This window comes from Sinohyriopsis cumingii, chromosome 17, assembly GCF_028554795.1.
Source record: "Sinohyriopsis cumingii isolate HCF-2022 chromosome 17, ASM2855479v2, whole genome shotgun sequence".
Lineage (NCBI taxonomy): Eukaryota > Metazoa > Mollusca > Bivalvia > Unionida > Unionidae > Sinohyriopsis > Sinohyriopsis cumingii.
In genome coordinates this window covers 13,999,882-14,025,950 of record NC_142977.1, presented here as the reverse complement: position 1 = coordinate 14,025,950, position 26,069 = coordinate 13,999,882, and the positions used below count along the sequence as shown (strand labels likewise).

At 35.4% G+C, this 26,069-nt stretch overlaps 1 protein-coding gene across 3 annotated transcripts in view; it reads right to left on the bottom strand.

The window, feature by feature from the left end:
• The window catches only part of LOC149777784 (uncharacterized), a 65,437-nt gene extending 41,300 nt beyond the window's left edge, over positions 1 to 24,137 (bottom strand). For 2 of the 3 annotated variants that reach the window (XM_089938257.1, XM_089938258.1), the window contains exons 1-3: positions 24,045 to 24,137; positions 21,696 to 21,757; positions 20,575 to 20,699 (exon numbers count right to left, since the gene is read on the bottom strand). In XM_089938257.1, the coding sequence (XP_089794383.1) occupies positions 20,575 to 20,699; positions 21,696 to 21,742 (172 nt within the window). In that variant the 5' untranslated portion in view covers positions 21,743 to 21,757; positions 24,045 to 24,137. Of the gene's footprint in view, positions 1 to 4,121; positions 4,293 to 20,574; positions 20,700 to 21,695; positions 21,758 to 24,044 lie in introns of all 3 variants that reach the window. The other variant, XM_089938256.1, reaches the window with a different exon arrangement.
• Between the last annotated feature and the right edge of the window lie 1,932 nt (positions 24,138 to 26,069).

The window sequence follows — 26,069 nt, the reverse complement described above, 5'->3', positions numbered from 1 at the left end:
GATCACAGTTTGGACTGCCTAGTATTGAGGAAGAAGAACTACTTGAAGGAGCAACCGGAAGTGGCCTTACCACTCGCGATCGACGTCAACGGAAACAAGGTGGTAATATGATCCCTGAATAGCAGGTGATTCAGGACAAACATTGTCCCAATAACATCAGCTATGATGATCGACTAGAAATTCTGATTGGTGGAAGACGAGTCGGCAACAATTCGCACGAAGTCATCAATGAAGCAGCTGCTATTTGTCAGCGTTTATTTTCCGGTGGCATCATAGACATTGGCGTGTAATTGGGCGCTGATCGATGAAATTATCGACGACTACCACAGTGAGTGATCAATTAGATCTGTGATGACAAAATAACATGATTATACACAATGCCCAGCGTAGACCTGAAAGCGTTTGAACGAATTTATCAACGTGGACCATTGCGATGGCCAAAATTGCTACAGGTCGATCCTGGCAAAGAATTACTCGGTGCAGTAACGACGCTGATGCAGTAACAACACGTCATGATTAGACGTTGGCACACCGCGATACATCGTGATCAGGCAATCATTGAACGATTTAATCACACACTTGCACAACGACTCTTTGGACATCAATATGCCCAAGAATTGCTGCATGTTCAAGACAGATCTCGTCAATGGGTTTTGAGACTACCTCGTGTGGTGGCCGCGTTAAACAACAAGTTCACGAGTGGAATTAACATGAAACCTGTCGATGCAATCACGAAAAAACACATACCACGACAAAAATCAGAACGCCTATTGTACAGCCTCTACTGGAACCTCGACGATATCATTAAGAACGTTTTTCTGTTTTTGGCGGACACCTCCGGTGTCTAATGCCGGAATATCAACAATTGATGTATTGTGATATGGATATTTAACGTAGCTTTAACAATGTTTGAGTCATATCCCTACGATGTCTGCAATGTGGCAGTTTATAGTGATGTCTAGCACTAGGGCATCATGGTGCAGACATGTAGCATGATGTCCCACCCAGTCACATTATCCTGACACCAGGCCGACCAGTCCTAACACTAACATCTTAATGCTGAACGTCAAGCGAGGCAGCTGTTAGTACCATTTTAACAAGTCTTTGACATGACTCGGCCGGGGATCATACCCACGACCTTCCGCATCCGATGCGGACGCTCTAACCACTAGGCCACCGGAGCGGTGAATATCAACAAGTATATTTTGTCGGCGTGTATATTTTGGTCGATAACATAATGGAACTGGTTGATCATGAAATTTTTCCTTGTGAAGCTCAAATAATTTACGCTGAAGTGAATCGCGAACGTTTTTCCTGGATACATCTATTAGATCATGAGGGCGCCATAATTTCCAGAAATCTGACATTGGAGTCTCCGAAATTACGCTAATAGTATTTCGCACTGAATTTCGTCAGGTTGTAATCTGATTAAAGATTTCAGTTGTCGTAGTTGTTCATCCTGCGATCGATGGTCGTACAAAAGTTTTTCATAGTGGCCAATATAGTTGACCAACCATTCGTGTGGTGATTCACCTGTAAACGGCACAGGTTGTCCATGATAGCTATACATGATAATTGCAGTAGATTTTGTTGATAACCAATCAAGAAATATCTGTATATTTCTTTGGATACTGTACAAATCTCATCCCAAATAATTATTCTCGGGATATATTTCTCACCCATTCGTTCAGGCGTCAATGCATCACCTCACCATCTAAATAAACTATGATACGTGCATGCGCTGACACCACGTTTTCTCATCTCTCTGGCAAGCCGGTGAGTTGGCGTCAACACAATCATGTCGGAGTTATTAAACAATTATATTTCACGTGTTGTTTTACCAGAACGATCTGAACCATTCAGACAGACCGTACTACATCTCGTGATTGGATCATTTACCGACGATGATGATGAAATCTGCGATAAATTATCGTTTCGATAATAAATATCTGGTGTTTTAACGTCAGCCAACTCTGAATATTTACGTATTTGTTCGTGTTGTATTCGCCATAAACCCCAGGTTACACCGCTGATGTTTTCTTCAATACGTGGTTTCACAAGATCTATTTTACAACGACTAATATAAAAAGAACCTGTGGCGACTCTAAAAGCGTCATTGGGAAATCTGTTGATCATCGATAATAGGTTTGTTGATTAGTATGCCAAATGAGTAAACTGAGGAGAATTGCCGTCGTAGTAGATAACTATTGTACCTACGTTTTTGTCCATCTTGCATGATTGCATTTATCAGTTACACCAACACACCTCGCGCCGCTGTGTCATTGACAACAAAATCTAATTCGGCTGGATCCATGGTTAATCTTGTGCAACGACGTGCATTATCAGATGATGAACCCTGCGTAAACTTAGCGATAATTTTTCTGCAGATATCTTTGTCGTCTTGTGGTAACCAAACTTGTTTCTGTTGTTTGCAAGAAGTTATCGCAGAGGTCACAGTTAATTATGTGTTGATCCATGCATGTGAATTATGATCATATAAAATTACTGAAGTACCCTTACTACAGTATTTACCAGAATTGTACAAAATCTCATTGGTTATTGTTTTCACAATTATTGGAATCTCTAATGTTTTTTTCTAAAATAACAATGTCATTTATTTTAGCTCCGTTAGTAAGAGAGTTTTCCCAGTTATTTATTTTTGTATTTTTGATTCTGTAAGTTCGTTTCCTCGTCTCGAGTTTGCAAAATGTTCTGTCACACGTTGAGCCCTGCAATTTAGCGAGCCTGTTTTCATTGGAGGAAGAGCAGCTATGTCTGGTTCATTCAAGCGATAAAGCGCATAAACAACTGCGGGAACTGGATATGCGTTATTCTAGTATGGTTTGTCAATTCCGGTGAAAATACATGCTTCAGAATTGTTATCTACTATGACGACATTGTTATGTCGCCGTGATTCCTTAACAGGGTCGAGTTTATCACGAATAATCCAAGTTGGACCATCTTCACTAACATGTTCAGCAAAAAACATTATTCTGAATATGTAATAGCTGTCATCAACAAGATTATTAAAGGATAGCAGATGCACGTTTGTCATCCATTGTGGAATCAATAAATGTTCCATCGCCATCAATCTTAAATGTTGAAAAAACATGGGACGCACCTTCGTTGATAAATTCGTTCTTTGTTTGTTTGATAAAATCATACAGTTGTAACTCCAATGGTATTTGTTTTCTGTCACCTGGTAATCTGTCAAAATCTGATTTGGCGATGTGCTCTGACTCAATCACAGATAACCTTGTAAATTAATCTTGTGTTGCTTCTAGTGATCTGATGTAATTTTTGATGAGATTTAAATGTTTTTGATTCTGATAATATGATTTTGTTCCCGGTGAGTTCTTGATATTTCTAGCTTCGTCCCATCCTCCTATGCTATATGATTACTTTTCTTTAATATGCATAATAGAATTTCTCTAATTAGACTTGCATCTAATTAGACTTTTACTACTAGTATAATGAACAACCAATCATATAACAGTTGCAAGTGGCTGATGATGGGGTCGTCCACACCTTGTGAGAAAAAAAATTGTCGCAGTGATTATTGTGCGCTTCATTTACAGAGTGTTGGACGTTTAAGTACCAGCCCCAAACCTTGTCTGGTTCGTGGAGTTGGCGTTAAAGGAAAAACACAATTATGTGGTGAGAGAAAATATCGTGCGTTGAAAAGATACTTCGAGATAACAAATGCTTCAGATAATTTAAAAATTCAAAATCATCAAGATTACATTTACCGTTATATTAAAAACAATAAAACTGATCAAATAATTAGTGGCAAATCTGTTGAACAAGTTAGTGAAGACTCGTCTGATGCCCCTTAGGTCGATTACCCTCACCCCCAATGTTGATCATATCAGATTAAAATATTCACATTTTATAGCACATAAAAACATCATGATGTGTCACATATAGTTTATTTTGCTGTTAGTTGGTCATTCCAAAGTTTCCGCATATTTTTTGCGTCATTTTTTTCACCCATGTCTGGCGGCCCCCTGGTCAGTTGACCCTCTCCTGTTGCTTCTTTAAATTGCTGCTTATGTTTACGACGTGCATTGTCTTTAAAGATTTACGTGTTAATCTGTACTATTAGACAAATAATTTCTTACTGTCTTTATCAATCGCATGAAACAAAGAAGTCAGATCATCCTGATCCAAAATGAAGTTTCCATTTGCATCCCATTGGGTGAAGAAAAAGTAACACGTTGCGGTAGTATCGGCTGTGTCAACTTTCCATCCTCGAGTGAAGTCGTCTACATTAACGCCCGTATCAGCAGGGTCTGAAATAAAACTGTCAGGCATTTATCGTTTCCCACCTATTCTTGTAAAAATGGTATACATGTGTAGCACTGCCGTTGTACTTTAATTGATGTACAGAAAGAGAGAAGTTGTTTGTTGTAATAACAGTACTAGTTTACGTTGTTTAGTGCCCTTAAATTGATTTTATAATAAAGTAGTTTACGTTGTTTATGAACCTTATATTGATTTTATAATAGTACTGGTAGTTTACGCTGGCTATTGGTCTTACATTGATGTAATAATATTACTGTAGTTAATACTGGTTATAGGTCTTACATTGATGTAATAATAGTACTTGTAGTTTACGCTGGCTATTGGTCTTACATTGATGTAATAATATTAGTGTAGTTAATACTGGTTATAGGTCTTACATTGATGTAATAATAGTACCAGTAGTTAGTATTGTTATTGGTCTTAGCTGATGTAATAATAGTACTACAAGTTTATATTAGTTATTGGTCTTAAATTGATGTAATAATAGTACTACAAGTTTATATTAGTTATTGGTCTTAAATTGATGTAATAATATTACTAGTAGTTTATGCTGGTTGATACAATAATAATAATAACAATAATAATAATAATAATAAAACTAATAATAGCAATAACAACAACAGCATTGGTTATTAGCTTTACACTGATGTTATAATAAAAACACATGAAGTTTACATTGGTTATTAGGCTGACATTGATGTTATAACAATACTAGTTTACGTTGGTTATAAGCCTTACATTGATGTTATAATAATACTGGTTTACTTTGGTTAAAAGCCTTACATTGATGTTATGATAATGTTGGCTTACGTTGGTTAAAAGTCTTACATTGATGGTATAATAATACTGCCTTACTTTGGTTAAAAGCCTTACATTGATGGTATAATAATACTGGTTTACGTTGGTTATAAGCCTTACATTGATGGTATAATAATACTGGTTTACGTTGGTTATAAGCCTTACATTGATGTTATAATAATACTGGCTTACGTTGGTTATAAGCCTTACAGTGATGTTATAATAATGCTAGTTTACGTTGGCTATAAGCCTTACATTGATGTTATGATAATGTTGGTTTATGTTGGTTATAAGCCTTACATTCATGTTATAATAATGCTGGTTTACGTTGGTTACAAGCCTTACAGTGATGTTATAATAATACTGGTTTACGTTGGTTATAAGCCTTACATTGATGTTATAATAATGCTGGTTTACGTTGGTTATAAGCCTTAAGTAGTATAGGGATGGGGGTTTCTGGACCACCCCGCTCTAGAAACGTTATCTTATGATTTTGAGGCTTTTATCAACACAATTTTTTTTATTTCACGATAAAATGCTGGGAAATGATCGTTATCTTATAACATCTTTCCTCAGAATCAATATGGAGCAGTGCAAATCAATAATGGGCACTCATAAGAAAGAAAAATCTTAAACAGATCTGGATTTATTATTCCGAGCCATTTGTTTAGCGAGATAATCTTCGATACTTGGCGGTTCATCATTAAAATGATAGTTTTTATTTTTTCGGTTTTTATAGTACGCCATTAGGCATCTGTAGTTCTGTAGATCGAATTGCAATGAACTTAATTACTAACCTGGGTAATTCCACGATCAACGAAAAAAGTGTTGATATATTATTACTTTACAAAAAATTATCTTGCAAAAATTGTCGATCGGACCTTTATTTTTTTCCGCGTTATCTTATGTTATTTTATGTTACTGTGATATAGTAACATGACAAAATCAATTTCATTGACTGATGATGAAGTTAAAAAGATAAGATTATCTAAGGGCAAAATACCAGTAAGAAAATTATCAAAGAAATACAAGATCAGCAACACAACAATATATAAGATCTGGAACAGTAATAATCATGCACCAGCTGAAAATCAAAAACAAAATAATGATGATAAAAAATTAATTCCAGCTTCTGCTATTCCGATTAAGGTTGAAGAAACATCAACTAATGTTGAGAAACCTGAATCAAGTAATATCATTGGAAAATCTGTTTATGAAAAATCAGCATCGAATAATATTAATGAAAAAGCTGCTGTCGCTGATAAGTTCACATCGAATAATGCTGGTAAAAATCCCGCTGTTGCTGAAAAATCTGCATCGAATAATGCTTCTGAAAAATCTCATGTAGTTATCTCTGATAAAAAATCTGTATCGAATAATGCTACTGAAAAATCTGCATCGAATAATCTTGAAAAATCTCATGCAGTTGTCTATGATAAAAAATCTGCATTGAATAATGTTGCTGAAAAATCTACACCGAATAATGTTGCTGAAAAATCTACATCGAATAATTTTGAAAAACCTCCTGCAGTTGCATCTGCCGCAGTTGATAAATTAGCATCAAGTAATGTTGTTGAAAAATCTGCATCGAATAATGCTTCTGAAAAATCCTATGCAGTTGTATCTGCTACAGTTTCCTCTGATAAAAAATTTGCATCAAATAATGATGCTGAAAAATCTGCATCGAATAATGTTGCTGAAAAATCTGCTACAGTTTCATCTTCTCCAGTTTCATCTGCTGCAGTTTCATCTGACATAAAATCCGCTGCAGTTTACTCTGATAAAAAATATGCTGCAGTTGCACCAGTAAGAGTTAATTCGAGTACAAATGCCCACATTAAAAAATCTGCCGCAGATGCCTCTGATAAAATCATCATTAGTAAATCAGAAATCGTTGAGCTGCTGAATCAAAATAGAAAATTAAAAAATAAATTAATTAGTGCTAAAAATCGAATTGATGAGGTTAAAGTTGAAATAAACATGGGGCATAACAAATCAGAGCTAGATGAAATTAAGATAAAAAATTATATTGCTGAAGTTGAGGATCTGAAGAAAACGATTGATCAGATGAATAATCGTGACAAGAAATTTCTGCAATACCGGAGCGAGGAAATTATCAGTCAGATGATCGATCTTGATACAAAACAACAGTATCTAGATGAGGCCTGGAATAAATATCATGCCAAGCAATCTAATCTTAAAAAGATTGCAAAAACACCATCGTTGAAGAAAATTGCTAATGACGTCACAATCAGATCAGTGCTGTCTAAATTCGATTATGTCAAACCTAAATTAATTGTTCCTGGACTTCCTCGAGGATAATCTTCATCTGGAATAATCAGCCAAAATAATCTTCATCTGGAATCATCAGTCAGAATAATATTCATCTGGAATAATCAGACAGAATAATCGTCAGTCAGAATAATATTCATCTGGAATAATCAGACAGAATAATCGTCAGTCAGAATAATCAGACAAAATAATATTCATCTGGAATAATCAGACAGAATAATATTCATCTGGAATCGCCAGTCAGAATAATATTAATCTGAAATCGCCAGTCAGAAAAATCTTTATCCGAAATATTCATCTGGAATCGTCAGTCAGAATAATCAGACAGAATAATCTTCATCTGGAATAATCAGACAAAATAATTGTCAAACAGAATAATCTTCATCTGGAATCGCCAGTCAGAATAATATTAATCTGAAATCGCCAGTCAGAAAAATCTTTATCCGAAATTTTCATCTGGAATCGTCAGTCAGAATAATCAGTCAAACAATCGTCAGAATAATCATCAGCCAGAATAATCTTTATCCAGAATAATCAGGATAATCATCAGTCAGAATAATCTTCATCTAGAAATAATCAGTCAGATTTTATTTTATAATGTCCGATAGCCAGTGTGTTTATTCCATCAACGGTATACCGTTTATCATCAAACTTATTTAATGATGCCTTGTTAATCCGATTCGTTGTTATTTCATGATGATACGATCGGAATGTAAATGATACTGATGATATTTTTTCGCTTGAACTTCGATGCAGCGCCTCGAAATAATCATTGAATTTTAATTTGTTCTTCACGAAGCTGTTGCTGACACCTTTAGCTTTCTTCGTCTCCTTGGATGATTCAGATATCAATGAGTACATTTTCGATCTTAATCCAACAAATTCACGTATCGGATCAAATCCAAATTCGTCCTTGAACTTTCCAATGACTTTCTTGTTCGTGTTATCATTAAATTTCCCCTTAACATCAGATAGGTCAAATAATTCCCTGTTATCGTAGATATCTTGAAATAAGTCGTCATTGCAATCAGTACCAGGAATTTCGTAAACAAGCGAGTCAGTGTCGGTGAATAATAATCTGACGTTGGGCCATCTCAGCTTGGCAAATCCGTAATGAAAGTTAAACATGATATGTTTTGACAGATCCAGTACAGCAGCACCAACGTAGATTGGTTTATTGAGATGCAGCGTTGGCTGGATCATCTTGATTAGCATCAGATTACTGTTAATAAAAATTTTGTCCAGGAAGCAGTTTGATTTTAGTAATTTATTTCTCAGATCTTTATCATTAACGATTCGAATGTCGACTCGTTTGCGGATATTCTCCATGGTCTTGCCAAAGACAGCATTATTCATTATTTTATAAAAGTTCTTTTCAAACTCATTCGTTGCAGCAGCCCGTCTGGTAGTATTACCATTAATATATTCCTTCATCCACGTTGAATGGTTGAATTGTAATACTTTATGAATCCTGGTCAAAATCAATCCCGCATCAATGGCCTGCTTCAGTATGGCATAATGACAAACGTAACGCGTCTTCGGTCTCAGATTCGGCACGAGCTTGTGAATTTTTACTGGTTTTGTCGTTTTTAGTGATAATTGTTCTTTCGATAACATATCGTCAGTGATGATTAGCGACTCAGGAAGAAACGGATAATCGTTATGCGCATCATGAAGACTTTCAGGATAGACAAAATCAGCTTCAATGTAGTAGCTCGTTGTTGGACTCATTTCTAGAAATTTTCCATCCTTGAATGTTTGTGTAAGAAATTCCTGTTCGCTGATCCACTTGAATCCACCGTGTGGCATTGGCTGCGACATAGCGCATCCTTACAGGTTGTTCGCGTCCAGATAGGTAATGTAATTAACAGGAAGATTAGGATTATAATCATGTAGATATTTATTATTCGCTGCAGCGTATTTTTTCGTAATTACGCTAATGCCGCCTCGTATTCCTCGTTCGATAAACAAGTACATGTCAGGGTCAGTTAACAATTCCATCTTGATTTTAGTTAATTTTAGTAATGCATCCCATGATAATCCTGGCGCGGAGTAATAATGAGCTGGATCCAGCCCGTATTGACTCATTGCTGTTTCACGGAATTTTTCGAATATATCAGCGAGAAGTAACACGTCATCAGTTAAATATAAGTCATGATAGTCCCCGAAATTTTTACAACCAAATACTTCCCAAACTTCCTTGGCATGAGCGTACTCGGCGTCGGTAATATTTTTTTCTGTCATTGATGAGTAAAATTTGTCCTTATCAGGTAATGTTAGTTCGTTGAACCTTTCTGGGCCATCGAAATACTCATAGGGGAATATTCCTTTCTTCGTTAGATATTTTACTTGTGATTCATTGAAGTATCTACTCATGATAGGAAAACTTGAACAATTTTTCGACAGGTTATCCAATGAAGTGCTCATAAATTGTATGCTATCGATGAAACGGAGGTTACCAACGGTGATCGACATTAGTCGCTCGCTATTGTTTGGAATGCAACTTATACCAAGATTGTGCTCTTTCATGTATGAAACAATATCGGGATGACCTAATGCTCGCACGATGAAGTGTCCAGCATAACCTCGAAGATTGTGAAATACAACTGGAATATATGGCTGAACAACTCTACATCGTGTATGAGCAGCACCGAGGTATCTATCTTTGATGAAATCGTAATATGGTAATCTGTCGTTGGATAATTCACCGCGACAAATACAGCAACGTTTGCTCTCTTTGAAGGATCTTAATTCCTTAAATTGATCACCTAGCTCAGCAAGTTTAGCAATCCTTGATGATTCAGCGAGTAGATATTTGAGCATGTGAACTTCGGGTGGTGGATCTGATCCGCGATATATCGGGGACAGTCTTGATAATTTTTCAATGATACAAGTTGTCATTAATCTGTATGATGCTGGCACGTGTTTGTTGACTTTGATTGTTTTCACGTCACATTGACATTTTTCTTGACTACAGACACATTTTCCATCATTGACTGGTACAATAAAACTTTCGAAATCACCATAAATTACAAATGGCAATTTCCTGGTTCTCTCAAACTTTTTGAAGTATAACAGATTTTTCCCCTCAGCCGGTGCTGTTATTGTTTTAGTCTCAAAGCAGTACCTGTTATGATCGATAAGCTTTTCACGAGATTGGAATCCATTCAAGCAGCTATAGCAGAAGTAGGTCCTGGTTTTGTGTGCGGTAATTGTTGATTTGATGAACCTGGAAAAGTCCTTGATCCACGCGTAATGGTTCTTGTAATACAGTAAATTTACAACCCTGTTATCGGTGTCATGCTTAGCAAGTGGGGAAATTCGCATCGGGAACGGTTTGTTTGTTCGAGTCATCGAGCGAAAACACGTTTATTCCGCATGGAAACAAAGTTGGATTTAGTCGTTCGATTTTCTCAATGTCTTTCACAGCCACTGGATATTTGATGTTCATCATGTTTATTCGATTCTCATATCCCTGATATTTGCTCACTCGATTGGCATTATCGTCTGCTGGATATAACGCTGATAATAGTGCCCATAAGCAGCATTTGTTATCTGTATTTTGTACGTTGATGCATGATTTGGTTTTCTGAATTTTATTTGGTAACGGAACATAGTAACTACCTGTTTTTAACTCAAATGCACTAACCGATAGTGTTATTGTTATATTATTTTTACAAAAAATTTTTGTGTCGATAAAAGCCTCAAAATCATAAGATAACGTTTCTAGAGCGGGGTGAGCCAGAAACCCCCATCCCTATACTACTCCTTACATTGATGTTATAATAATGATGGTTTACGTTGGTTATAAGCCTTACATTAATGTTATAATAATGCTGGTTTACGTTGGTTATAAGCCTTACATTGATGTTATAATAATGTTGGTTTACGTTGGTTATAAGCCTTACAGTGATGTTATAATAATACTGGTTTACGTTGGTCACAAGCCTTACATTGATGTTATAATAATGATGGTTTACGTTGGTTATAAGCCTTACAATGATGTTATAATAATGCTGGTTTACGTTGGTTATAAGCCTTACATTGATGTTATAATAATGCTGATTTACCTTGGTTATAAGCCTTACAGTGATGTTATAATAATACTGGTTTACGTTGGTTACAAGCCTTACATTGATGTTATAATAATGATGGTTTACGTTGGTTATAAGCCTTACATTGATGTTATAATAATGTTAGTTTACTTTGGTTATAAGCCTTACATTGATGTTATAATAATGTTAGTTTACGTTGGTTATAAGCCTTACATTGATGTTATGATGGTACTGGTAGTCTAAATAGCTTTAAGCTTCGTTTTTATTATGACATCAGAAGCATTGATTATTAGCTTTACACTGATGTCATAATAAAAACACACGTAGTTTGCATTGATTATCAGGCTGACATTGACGTGTTAGTTATCTTAGTTATTAGACTGACATTAGTTAGTAGACTACAACTGACGTGTTAATTACATTAGTTATTTGACTAATATTGACGTGTTAATTACATTAGTTATTAGACCAAAATTGACGTGTTAATTACGTTAGTTATTAGACTAAAATTGACGTGTTAATTACATTAGTTATTAGAATGACATTAGTTATTAGACTAAAATTGACGTTTTAATTACATTAGTTATTAGACTGAAATTAACGTGTTAATTATATTAGTTATTAGACTGACATGCACAGAACAATTTTACTCAAGTGGTTGCTAATAACATGTTTACTTGTTTACCTTTAACAATTTATCGCAATAAAAATGTATGGTTTCCGTGCAGACAAGAATATTAAACAGTGCTAACAATAAGATACATATAAATCCATTCAACAGTACTAGTGTATCTTGTAAACAATAAGATACATATAAATTCATTCATCAGTACTAGTGTATCTTGTAAAGAATAATATAAATAAAAATTCATCCATCATTACTAGTTTATATTATAAACAATAATATACACAAAATTTCATCCATCATTACTAGTGTATTTTACTGTGGTTCAAGTCCTACTTGGTCAACAGGACACAAATTGTGTCTGCAAATGGAATACACTCCAGCCCAGTTGATCTATGTTGTGGTGTTCCACAGGGATCTATTCTTGGACCTGTTCTCTTCATTCTATACACTCACCCGCTCTGAAGTGTCATAGATCATCATCCAGTGTCAAACCAATTGTACGCTGATGACACCCAAATATACAAATCTAGCCACCCAACTGAAGTTGATGATACCATCCAAGGTGTAGAGAGGTGCATTTCTGATGTGAAACCATGGATGACATGTAACAAGCTGCAGATGAATGATGATAAAACTGAGACCATTCTGATCACAACACAAAGACTTTCTCATTCACATCCTTTACCTCAAACAATAAATATCAGCAACACCAGCATTAAATTCACACAATCAGAAAGAAACCTAGGTGTTACTCTGGACAGTACTCTCACATTGCACCAACATGTCATGAACATATTGCAAGGCTGCATATCTTGAGCTGAGACGCATCAGCTCAATTCGCAAATATCTTTCAGTTGATGCCACTAAAACACTTGTGTGTTCATTAGTACTTTCAACACTAGACTATTGTAACTCAGTTCTGTCTGGTTCATCTCAATATCTACTCCAGAAACTTCAAAAAGTTCAAAACACAGCTGCTCGGATCATACTTAGAGTACCACGATCAGAGCACACCTCCCCGCTGCTCTGTACCCTTCACTGGCTGTCCATTCGATCCAGAATCAAACACAAAATTTGTTCTCTGTGCTACGTTTCACTGTCGGACTCTAGTCCGACATACCTATCCGACCTCAAGCATGTGTACACACCAGCAAGATACTTATGCTCCTCTTCTGACAATCGTATAATCATTATTCCCACTATGAAAACAAAGTCATATGGACAGCGTTCTTTTGCATACCAGGGCCCAGCAACGTGGAATGAATTGCCCACTGAACTTAGACACAAAGACACAGTGATCACATTCAAGAGGGCTCTCAAAACTCACTTATTTCAACTGCAAGAACAAACTTAAAGACCTAATAATGTTTCCTACCTTAAATATTCTCAGCATGTTTTTTAATGTTTTCTAATTTCATGGTGTTTGTTTTTATAATCATATCATTATATGTTTTTTTATCTTATAGGTGTTGTCTAATGTCGTAAAGCACTTAGAGCTTCTAAAGATTAGGCGCTATACAAAATCCTCATTATTATTATTATTATTATTATCTTGTAAACAATAATATGCATATATATTCATCCAACATTACTAGTTTATATTATAAACAATAATATGCACATAAATTCATCCATCAGTACTAGCGTTTCTTGTAAAGAATAATGTATAATATAAATGTATCCATCATAGCCAGATGAAAGAATAGCTGATAACTGTTGAAGATAATATTTACTTGACGCTGACGAAAACACTATAGAAAGTCTTACAGAATTTGTATGTTAAATCTCCATTCACTCCGAAAAACAAAACAACATTATTAAACTATTATGGTGTGACTAGCATATTCTCTGATGCTAACACCCGTGTAAAACCATCCCTAATTTTAAACACACGGTCCAGTCTGGGCCTGACTTCATGTTTCTAGTAGGTGAGTACATTGGGTTCACTCGAGTATCTCAGTTCATCTTGACTGCAAATTCACCAGTTCTGTTATTACAGACTTTCTCAGAATTAATCTTGGAAAATCTTGGGAATAAATGTCAACATGCAATCTTAAAACAACCATGGCAGTCAATGCCTAAGTGGATAAAATGTAAGTCAGTCACCCCGTCGAATAAACCTCATATCGGTATCTGATTGGTTTATTGCTAGTGATTGTCTTACCACAAAATAGCCAATAAGATCGTCCAGTTCAGCCTTATTGGTAGGGAAGTCCCGATGATGGAAAAAGCCAAGAAGGTGACGTGCATACATATAATGAAATGAGATGGATGAAGGACGGCAACGAGCGTAGAGATAGTGTTTGGTGTGGTCTGGTATGTAAAACATTTAATTTGAGTTATAATTGAACAATAGTAATTCTATGTTTGCGAATTAGACTGTGTTAATAAAAACAAAATCCGCATTTCCCTTTGTAGCAAAATGTTCTACTTTTGCTTTGTGCGTTGTTTTTTTTTCTTTCATTTTTTATGTATTTTGTATTTGCTGTGTGAAATTCGTTGTCAAATAAAACTATATAAGAAGCAATATTAATACTCATAACTGATATTCTGCGATAAAGCTCGTTTCTCTCGTTATTAAACAGTCTGCGTTCAAAAACAAAACGATTGTCGGTTTTTATTGGAAATCGACAAGAACAAGATGGATCGACGCTAAGATTATGCATGAATAAATTATAATTGATCGAGTTTTATTTGTGTCTTAACCGGTTTAAAAGCACCGAAGCTTACCTATTATCAACGCTAAATAACCTGGTGCAGAAATTTTGCGCTCGTTAAATTCTTTTTCAAAAGGTTATGTTAGATGAATATTTTTTGGCGGATTGTGGCAGAACCTTCCGTCAATAAATGTTGGTATATAGGAGTCTTTTACCAAAGAGGTTCTACATTGATATTAAATGATACTGTTCGAGTTTCTCAGATTATAAGGAACTATGTCTCACAAATAAAGTGGAAGCTAATCAGCTAAATGATCTGGTGTCTGGTTGTTGTAAAACAAAATTTAAAAACTTCAGAGATTATTATGTTTTGCCTTTCTTTGAGATTATGCCATCTGGTTTCAAAGTAGAGTGTTATGCTTGCACATTTCGGCAGTCCATGATCTATTCTGGCTGCTCCAAGCTGTACTTTTTCAAGTTTTTTTCTTTAAATCTTAGTTAATACAGGAAGATACAATTTCTGATGCATATTCCATAACTGGGCAAATGTGGGTGAAGTCAACTGTATTCAGTGTATGTTTGATAATACATTTTTAAACATACAGTACGCGTAGGTATAGAATTAATTGCAGATTGAATATGACTTCTCCAAAAGTCGTTGGATGGTGGCTTAATGTCGATGTGATGTAACAAAAGGAACCTCTCTACCTCAAACATTCAAGGCCTGGTGTGTATTCCAGCTCCCTGTTTGTGAAATATATGCACTCTGGATTAGATGGATTTAAATTAAGAAGCCAAGTATTTGCCAAATCCGTTAATTTGTGAATATCGTCGCTTCATACTCTTTGAATAAAAGTGTATCGGGCAGTATGAATTATACGAGGAATCCTCTGCACACAATCTAGTCAGTGATTTTGAACTCTGGATTATGTCAATAATGCAAACAAGAAAATAAAAGTGACCAAATGATGAACACTGAAGTATTCTTGCAGTCCAAGGTTTGAGAATTTATTTCTATCCAAGAGTCCTGTTTGCTAAGCAATCATCTTATTCGAGCCAGGTAATCATCTCTCCATGTCAGGTAATCGTCTACTTCGAGCCAGGTAATCATCTATCCATGCCAAGTAATCGTCTACTTCGAGCCAGGTAATCATCTATCCATGTCAAGTAATCGTCTACTTCGAGCCAGGTAATCATCTATCCATGTCAAGTAATCGTCTACTTCGAGCCAGGTAATCATCTATCCATGCCAAGTAATCGTCTACTTCGAGCCAAGTAATCATCTATCCATGTCAAGTAATCGTCTGCTTCGAGCCAGGTAATCATCTATCCATGCCAAGTAATCGTCTACTTCGAGCCAAGTAATCATCTACCCATGCCAAGTAATCGTCTACTTCGAGCCAGGTAATCATCAATCCATGCCAAGTAATCGTCTACTTCGAGCCAGGTAATCATCTATCCATGCCAAGTAATCGTCTACTTCGAGCCAAGTAATCATCTACCCATGCCAAGTAGTCCATGCTTTTAGAGTTTCATTAATGACGTGGCTTTTCAATATAACTATGACTCCCCCAGCCACTTCTCTGGTAAAGTCTTAAGAAATATCACAGAATATAATGCACGAAATTTGCTTCGGTCAATTACATTGCAGATGTTATAACATATATGTGAGAGCTATTGAGCTGATATGTTGTTGAACTATCAGGTATAAAACCAGACTGATATTTGTAAAGAAAATCATTTTTATAAAAAATAAATTGTACATATATTTAAAAACCAATCTTTCGCCAAATGTTGCTACTATTACTTAGAAGGGATAAGGGTCTGTGTATTTGCACCACATGTTATGTATTGGCATCACATTAGCCACTTATTGATTTCTAGCAGTTTGCTAATCGAAGCAAGTTTGCTTGTTTAAAGCTTTGAATAGATTAGTTCTGAATCATTAAAATGAAAGGGACACATTGTTGACCATGCAATTCATTCTTTTCATAGTAAATTCCATTATATTCCAATATGTTGGTTCAGTATTATGGTTTTCGGAATGGAAGACTGCTGCTGTCTTGGAATAACTGTCAGCATGAACCTTAATACTGATGTACAATATAGTCTTTAATTTCTAATACGAAGCGTTTAATAAATCCTCATTGTGTTCCAAAGACTGAAAAAAGATGGACAAAGTTTACACTTGCAGGTGTTGTAAGGAGGAAGTAGGGGAAAAGTAGAAATAATAATAATAATGGTTTTTGGTGTCTTTGGGTATGCTGAAAACGTTTCCCAGAAAATTGAAGTAGCAATGCCTTAAATCATTATTGATTGCTCATAGCATAGATAATTGTATCAAAAGAACAGAACAAAATTTTAAATCTTACCAAAGTTGAACTAAGTTATGCACAAACAATTTCCAGCTTCCCTCTTGTTGTTCATACTCGTAATGTTACGGAGAGTAGAACTGGAGCCTAATAAATCTTTATAGATGTATATATGTATAGATTATTATTCCAGGGGTTTGTTCCGTTATATATTTTAGGGGTAGAATGATTTTCAACTTACAATATAAAGACATAAACACGGTTTACATCAACGCTCTGGGATCCAGCACTGCAATATTGATCTCCCGCGTGTAATATTGTAGCACAGTGTGAGTGATTTTAGTCTATTTTATGCCAAAGCATGCCAGAGTACCAAGTTTATCTTTACGAGAAGCACGGATTCCGGGTATTTTACCCTGTTGCTCAGTCAGAATGCATTTGCACCACGTTTTTAGTGAAGAACTCAAAATGACATGTTTACAGAGAGAGAGAGTTTTTGTTGTTGTTATTGTAGGGTTTAACGCCATTTTTCAGCACGCGAAAGGCTATACATGGCGGCCAGTATTAATGATGGAGGAAGAACCAGGGAAAACCCCGGAAAGAACCACCGACCCACGAGAAGCTACTGGCAAGCTTTCTCACATACCCACATTGGCTGAATCCGAGACTCGAACCCACGCAGACAGAGGTGAGATGGCAATGATCCGTAACGGAGAGCGCTTTAGACCACTCGGAGAGAGAGAGAGAGAGAGAGAGAGAGAGAGAGAGAGATGTATCTTTATTCGTTAATACATCTTTTTCACTACAAACACACATCAAAACCCATTTAAAAATACGACAATAATTACTGGCGCCACGGAGTACATCTCACCTTTCTTCGCAAACGTTATAAGACTCTTTGTACATGTGATGGCGTCTATTTAGCATATGTGTATGGAGATTTTACAGACCATAATATGTCTACCTGCATTAGTGTATGGAGGTCTGACACACCATACTATGCCTACCTGCATATGTGTATGGAGATTTTACAGACCATACTATGCCTACCTGCATATGTGTATGGAGATTTTACAGACCATAATATGTCTACCTGCATATGTGTATGGAGATTTTACAGACCATAATATGTCTACCTGCATATGTGTGCGGATAGTTTACAGACCATCATGTCTACCTACATGTGTGTATTTGTTAGAATTTTCATATGATCTTGCAATCAGATCAATGATTTAATGTTTTAAAAAAACATGTACCTTCTATGTTGACATTTTATTCAGTCATTCTGTGTAAAATATTGCATGCGCAATTAATATGCTTTATTGCTGTATGCCCAGTGCGACGTACTATACAACAACATTCTTCCCCAATGTAATATACTTCACAACTGCATGCCGATGTAATATACTTCACAACTGCATGCCGATGTAATATACTTTACAACTGCATGTCGATGTAATATGCTTCACAACTGCATGCCGATGTAATATACTTAACAACTGCATGCCGATGTAATATACTTCAGAACTGCATGCCATTGTAATATACTTAACAACTGTATGCCAATGTAATATGCTTCACAACTGCATGCCGATGTAATATACTTCAGAACTGCATGTCGATGTAATATGCTTCACAACTGCATGCCGATGTAATATACTTCACAACTGCATGTCGATGTAATATACTTCACAACTGCATGTCGATGTAATATACTTAACAACTGCATGTCGATGTAATATACTTAACAACTGCATGTCGATGTAATATACTTAACAACTGCATGTCGATGTAATATACTTCAGAACTGCATGCCGACGTAATATGCTTCACAACTGCATGACGATGTAATGTACTTTATAAATGCATGCCGATGTAATGTACTTAACAACTGCATGTCGATGTAATATACTTAACAACTGCATGTCGATGTAATATACTTCAGAACTGCATGTCGATGTAATATACTTCAGAACTGCATGTCGATGTAATGTACTTTATAAATGCATGCCGATGTAATATACTTAACAACTGCATGTCGATGTAATATACTTCAGAACTGAATGTCGATGTAATATGCTTCACAACTGCATGTCGATGTAATGTACTTTATAAATGCATGCCGATGTAATATACTTAACAACAGCATGTCGATGTAATATACTTAACAACTGCATGTCGATGTAATATACTTCAGAACTGCATGTCGATGTAATATACTTCACAACTGCATGTCGATGTAATATACTTCACAACTGCATGTCGATGTAATATACTTAACAACTGCATGTCGATGTAATATGCTTAACAACTGCATGTCGATGTAATATACTTAACAACTGCATGTCGATGTAATATACTTCAGAACTGCATGCCGATGTAATATGCTTCACAACTGCATGTCGATGTAATATACTTAACAACTGCATGCCGATGTAATGTACTTTATAAATGCATGCCGATGTAATATACTTCACAACTGCATGTCGATGTAATATACTTAACAACTGCATGCCGATGTAATGTACTTTATAAATGCATGCCGATGTAATATACTTAACAATTGCATGCCCATGTAATATACTTCACAAACGCATGTCTATGTTATATACTTTACAACTGCATGCCGATGTAATATATTTTATAAATGCATGTCGATGTAATATACTTTACAAATGCATGCCAGTGTAATATAATGTACAATTGTATGCCGATCTAATATGCTTAACAAGTGTATGCCAATTTAATATACTTTACAAATGCATGCCGATGTAATATATTTTACAGTTACATGTCCGATGCAATATATGTCGTAATATACTCAGTGTAACACTTTACAATTGCATCATTTGAAGGATAATCTTCTGTTTTGCATTTTATACATTGCCGTACTGGAAATTTGATGTGATAAAGATGCGTTGTAAATGCCGTGTTTGATTTTCCATGTATAAATGAGCGTATTGTTTGGATGTAGATGATAATTTTGAAAGTTTGTCAATATTCATAAATGAATATATTATATTAAACACCTGTTTAGGACTGATCGTCCTTATTCATCCAACGTATTTTAGGAAGATATTACAGAAAAATCATCATGTATCTATTTTCAAACTTTTGATGGTGAAATCAATATATGGTGGTCACATTTAGCTTTAGTGCAATTTCGCAGTCCTCAATGCTTGCCGGAATTCTTCTATTTCTCTTTCGTGACATCACATTGTCATCGTTATGACATAACATAATCATCGTTGTAACATAACATAATCATTGCTATCACATAATATAATCATCATTGTGACATCACATTGTCATCGTTATGACATAACATAATCATCGTTGTAACATAACATAATCATTGCTATCACATAATATAATCATCATTGTGACATCACATTGTCATCGTTATGACATAACATAATCATCGTTGTAACATAACATAATCATTGCTATCACATAATATAATCATCATTGTGACATCACATTGTCATCGTTATGACATAACATAATCATCGTTATCATCAACTTACTAGTTTTCATTGCGGCGAAATACATCTGCACCTCAACTGCGTCGCCAAATCCGTCCGTTGGATGTTTGTTCATCGCATTCCAAACAGCTGCTATCCTGGCGTCATATCCCACTACACATGTCGGCCTGCAGAAAAAAGATAAGAAAATATAAAAATTTAAATTAAAAATTAAAGAAAACGTTATATTACTTTTGTTTTCATTTCATTTTCTTAACCTAGTTCAGTTGTCAAAAAACCTCTTAAAAGTATGCTATTTACTACTTACTTTTCTGCACAAAGAAAAAAATTATGTATATAATCTAAGCATTTACCATAACCCTATAAACAACATATACAGAGAGTGATATTGTATGGACAGAAATGGGAACAGTCAAATTAACAAATAGATCATACTCATCAAACCATCCATTCATCCATCCACCCACCCACATACATACATACATACATACATACATACATACATACATTACATGCACGAATGCATACATACATACATACATACATACATACATACATATATTACATAGATGCATGCATGCACGCATATATACATACATACATGCATGCATGCATGCATACATACATACATACATACATACATATACATACAGACAGACATACATACATGCATGCATGCATACATAGATACATGCATGCATACGCACGAACGAACGCACGCACGCACACACACGTACATACATACATATATACATACATACATACATACATACGGATAGATGGATGAATGCATATTTACATTCAGGAATTGTGGATCACAACGAGTTTAGATTATTTCACCTGATATCTGCGCGCACACACACACACACACACACACACATACATACATACATACATACATACATACATACATACACACACACACTTTAACTTCGATGTGCTAGACAAAAAAATGAACTGCTGTACTGAGTACCGTTTTCTCTTGGAAGAGTCTTCATCATCCCTTTTTTATTTTCTATTCTTATATTGCAAATATATTAGACATTCATGCACATGTACGCATGACTTGTAACGTCAATAAGTTGTACTGTTATCATGATCATCGTGCGAAAAAATTAAAATGAGACAGAAAGTCAGACAGACAGACAGACAGACAAAGTTACCCTGCCACAAAAAGCACAATGCAACTTAGCGCCAAGAGCTTGAGCATCTTTCTTTCTTTGACCTGTAATTATATTATTATTATTATTATTATTATTATTATTATTATTATTATTATTATTATTGTTGTTATTATTATTATTATTATTATTATTATCAGAAGGTTTAACCGATAACCTCAAATAAATTTTGAATTCAAGATTATGAAAGCCATATGGGCCTTCAATATATAATGAATTGCGGATTCTGAATACCGGACCTATTAGTGACTTGCCTTTATTTAGAACAGCTTTAATTAGACTCCGGATGTCATGACGTCGTGACGTCGTCTATAAATAGGAACTGGCCCAAGGACGATGCCTTCAAAATCACATGGCAGAGATTAGACATTGTGCTAAATGTGTAAGTGAATTTCGTTTTGGACATATTTGTTCCGTGCATGGAAATGTGCAAAGAATTGACATTCCAAATAGATCCTGAAATATATATTGTTTTCTTCTCTATAAAGTTTTTAAATATTTAAAATACCGATGTTTGTGAGAAGCTTCTTATCTTTGTTGATAACGCTATCTTTGAATAGAGAGATAATGTTGTTTTACAGAATGATATCATCGTTTTACATATGAATATTATTATTTTAGCGGGATACTATTATTGTACAGAGGGACAGTGTTATTTTTCAAAGGGATACCATTGCTTTACAAGAGATACTACTATGTTACAGAGGGGATATCATTGTTGTACAGACGGATACTGTTATTCCACATAGGGATACTGTTATTTTGCAGAGGGATATTGTAATTTTACAGAGGAATACTACTATTTTACAGAGGGATACTGTTGTTTTACAGAAGCATACTGTTATACCACACAGGGATACTTTTATTTTACAGAGGGATACTACTATTTTACAGAGGGATACTGTTGTTTTACAGAAGTATACTGTTATTCCACACAGGGATACTTTTATTTTACAGAGGGATACTACTATTTTACAGAGGGATACTGTTGTTTTACAGAAGTATACTGTTATTCCACACAGGGATACTTTTATTTTACAGAGTGATAGTATTATTTTGCAAAGGGATACCATTGTTTAACAAGGGACCATTGTTTTACAAGGGACACTACTATTTTACAAAGGGATACCATCGTTTTACAAAGGACCATTATTTTACAAGAGATGCTACTATTTTATAAAGAGATACCATTGTTTTACAGAGAGATATTTTTGTTTTTCATTAGAACTAATATAGCAGGTATACTAATTATTCCTAAGTCATCCAATATTTGTGATCTTCTCCCTCTTATCTTAATCATCCATCTCACGTGACCTTGAACTATAATTGGTTACCAGTTTTGCGTGTATCACATTGTCAAACATTTGATTATAGAAATTGTATGAGACGCATTTCGAATTTAAGACTTTTGCGATATTTCCTGTCATACCCAGCAGTTTCTGAAACCATTTCTATACACGACTGGTACACTACAGACTTCTAAGAAAGTATTCCATAGTATATGTAACTATTTACATAAACTACTGGTACGCTACAGACTTCTAATAAAGTATTCCATAGTATATATAACTATTTACATAAACTACTGGTATGCTACAGACTTCTAAGAAAGTATTCCATAATATACTTTTCCATATGTTCATGGGCATTCTTGTCTATTAGCAATAAATATCCTTCTTCCGAATTTGAATTGTTCTACAGTCGCTAGATACGTGTTAAGTAGTCTAAACTCAAAATTTACATTTCTATTATTGACTGCTTATGTTGGAAAATACACAATAGCTTGCCTAGAGTAGAGTATTGTAACTATAATAATAATAATAATAATAATAAAATCCACTAATATAACTACTACTGCTACTACTACTACTACTACTACTACTACTAGCATTTGTTGTGACGAAATTGTTTTAATGCTAGCAAATGCAACTAATAACCTTTTGAACCCTTGGGCTCCAAATCTTTTCTAAATGCCTCCGATTAACTTTCGCACACATCAAGCTGTAAATAATCCCTGTATGAATAACAGAACAGGGCCCGTAAAAATAAAAAAATTAACTCCATTAAGCGCACGTCAGTCCACTAAACATTCAAGTGCATTGCTCAGGTCTTCAGTATCCGTAAGGAACAGACCGTTATCATTTTGTTTTTGTGTCCAATCACAAATTTAATAGAGGCATAATGTGTTTGTCTGTTCGTGCGTTGGGTTGTTTTGCGTTTCGACCAGTTTACAAGCACAAATGTGAGGCATTTGTGTTCTATTATTCTGTGATTTTTAATTTACAAAAATCCCCTTATTTTTTTTAGCGATTACATCTAATCACAACTTACCTTGGAACTATTCGTTGTGCAACAGCCCAGTCTGGAGTTGGAGATGGTTTAAGATCCGGGCTCTTATATCTGACATATCCAGGACGTTTAGGTTATCTAATGTCTGGGACAGGGCAAGCCAATCAGGTTACACGGAAGATTTTAAAACTCGTTGACCTTGGTTTGGTCGTATTTCAGTATCTGACTTTCTTCTTCCTTTCCTTCTCCGGAGACTTTCTTGCTCAAAATCAACTGGCTTGATTATATATTTTAATTATTTACTTATATCAATTTTGCATATATCAATCTCAAAAGATCTCTCATTTTGAACCAGTTTAATATGCATATAATGACTGAATTACAGAATTAGCCCAATGGAGCATATTGCTCACTCTAATCTTGCAAAACAAAAATATTTGAACAAATTGTAATTCGAAAGAAGGTGGGATACAGGTTAAAACAGAACAGATCACTACTGCTTCAGTCGTAGGATGACTGATTTGGTTTAAACTGGTTTCCCTTCTGTACAAGATTCCAGTTTTTCCTACATATTCTTTTTTCATACGTACACCGTCCTTGTCCATGTTATAGTTCTAAATTGTTATTTAATGCACAAGTTTGTTTTTCCCCAAGCCCGTTAATTATTTGTAAATCTGGAGCCTTTTGTTGACATTACATGTCTCGATAATCATATGATTTAAGTTCTAAATATTGGACAAGCATTGTGTTTTTTTTTCAACGATAGATTTAAAGATTTTTCCTTATTCGCTAAGCATATTTGATACGAATTATTTCTCTTACGCATTAAAAGCATAGTCCTTTTCACCAGTAAGTATTCGCTTGGGATGCTTCTTACGTTGATGTACGGTTACAGTGTGGTCATAATCAGTTAGGGTGGTTCGTTTTAGAAAATTGTCAAAGTTAAATTGGTAGAGCATTGAACTCGTAATTCAAGGGTTGTGAGCGTGATACCTGCCCTGGTCAGTCCGGGTTAGCTAATTAGCAATGATCTTTGCAAAGACACTAAGCACAAATTCCCTACAAACAACGTATTGAAAATGCCGATATAATCCAACCAACCAGTGCCGGGTTAAGGTGGTGGCGCAGCGGGGCACGTCAACTGTGCCTCTCTCCCCCGCCCCCAGGTCATGCCTCCTCCACCTAGTTGCAGTGGATAAAAATTACATGTGCTTAAATAAACTGTATATGGATCTAATACGTCTAATGCTTAGCCTAATATAGTTATAAGAATAATTATGCAGTTTGAGACAGAATTCATGGTGTATTCACTGTATTGGAAGATCTATATCTTAACTGTCCCATCCGCCACACCCAATCCGCCTCTGCAAACCAGAGAACCTTGCTTACGTGAGATGTTAAAAGAAGAGATTTCTTATATGACTCGATAGTTTATGTGACGTGGTACGTACTCAAACGTCGAAATTGCGCTTGGTGTTTGAATCAAGTCTTTCCATTTTTTTCAAACACTCCTTTCTCGACTATGTTAATACAGTACATAATTTATGAACACGGTTACTGATACTCTAATCTAGAACAACGATCATGCATGGTTTTTGAACTCTTGGGCTCCACACCTTCGATAAGGCATCTGATAAAGTTTGAACTCTTGGGCTCCACACCTTCGATAAGGCATCTGATAAAGTTTGAACTCTTGGGCTCCACACCTTCGATAAGGCATCTGATAAAGTTTGAACACTTGGGTTCCAAAGGGAAGGGGTAGAATATATATTTTGCTTAAACAAGAAAGAATCACACATACAAAGGTATGGCTATTTTGTATGCTCATACACACACATACATATAATCTCAAATACAAAGTCGGCCGTATCATACCATAGACTTATAAAATGGTACCTACACTTGCCTCGCTTGGCGCTCAGCATTAAGAGGTTAGTGTTTGGACTGGTCGGCCTGGTTTCAGGATAATGTGACTAGGTGGGACATCATGCTACATGTCTGCGGCATGATGCTCCAGTACTTAAACTGTCACACTGCAGACATCGTGGCGATATGACTAAAAAAAAC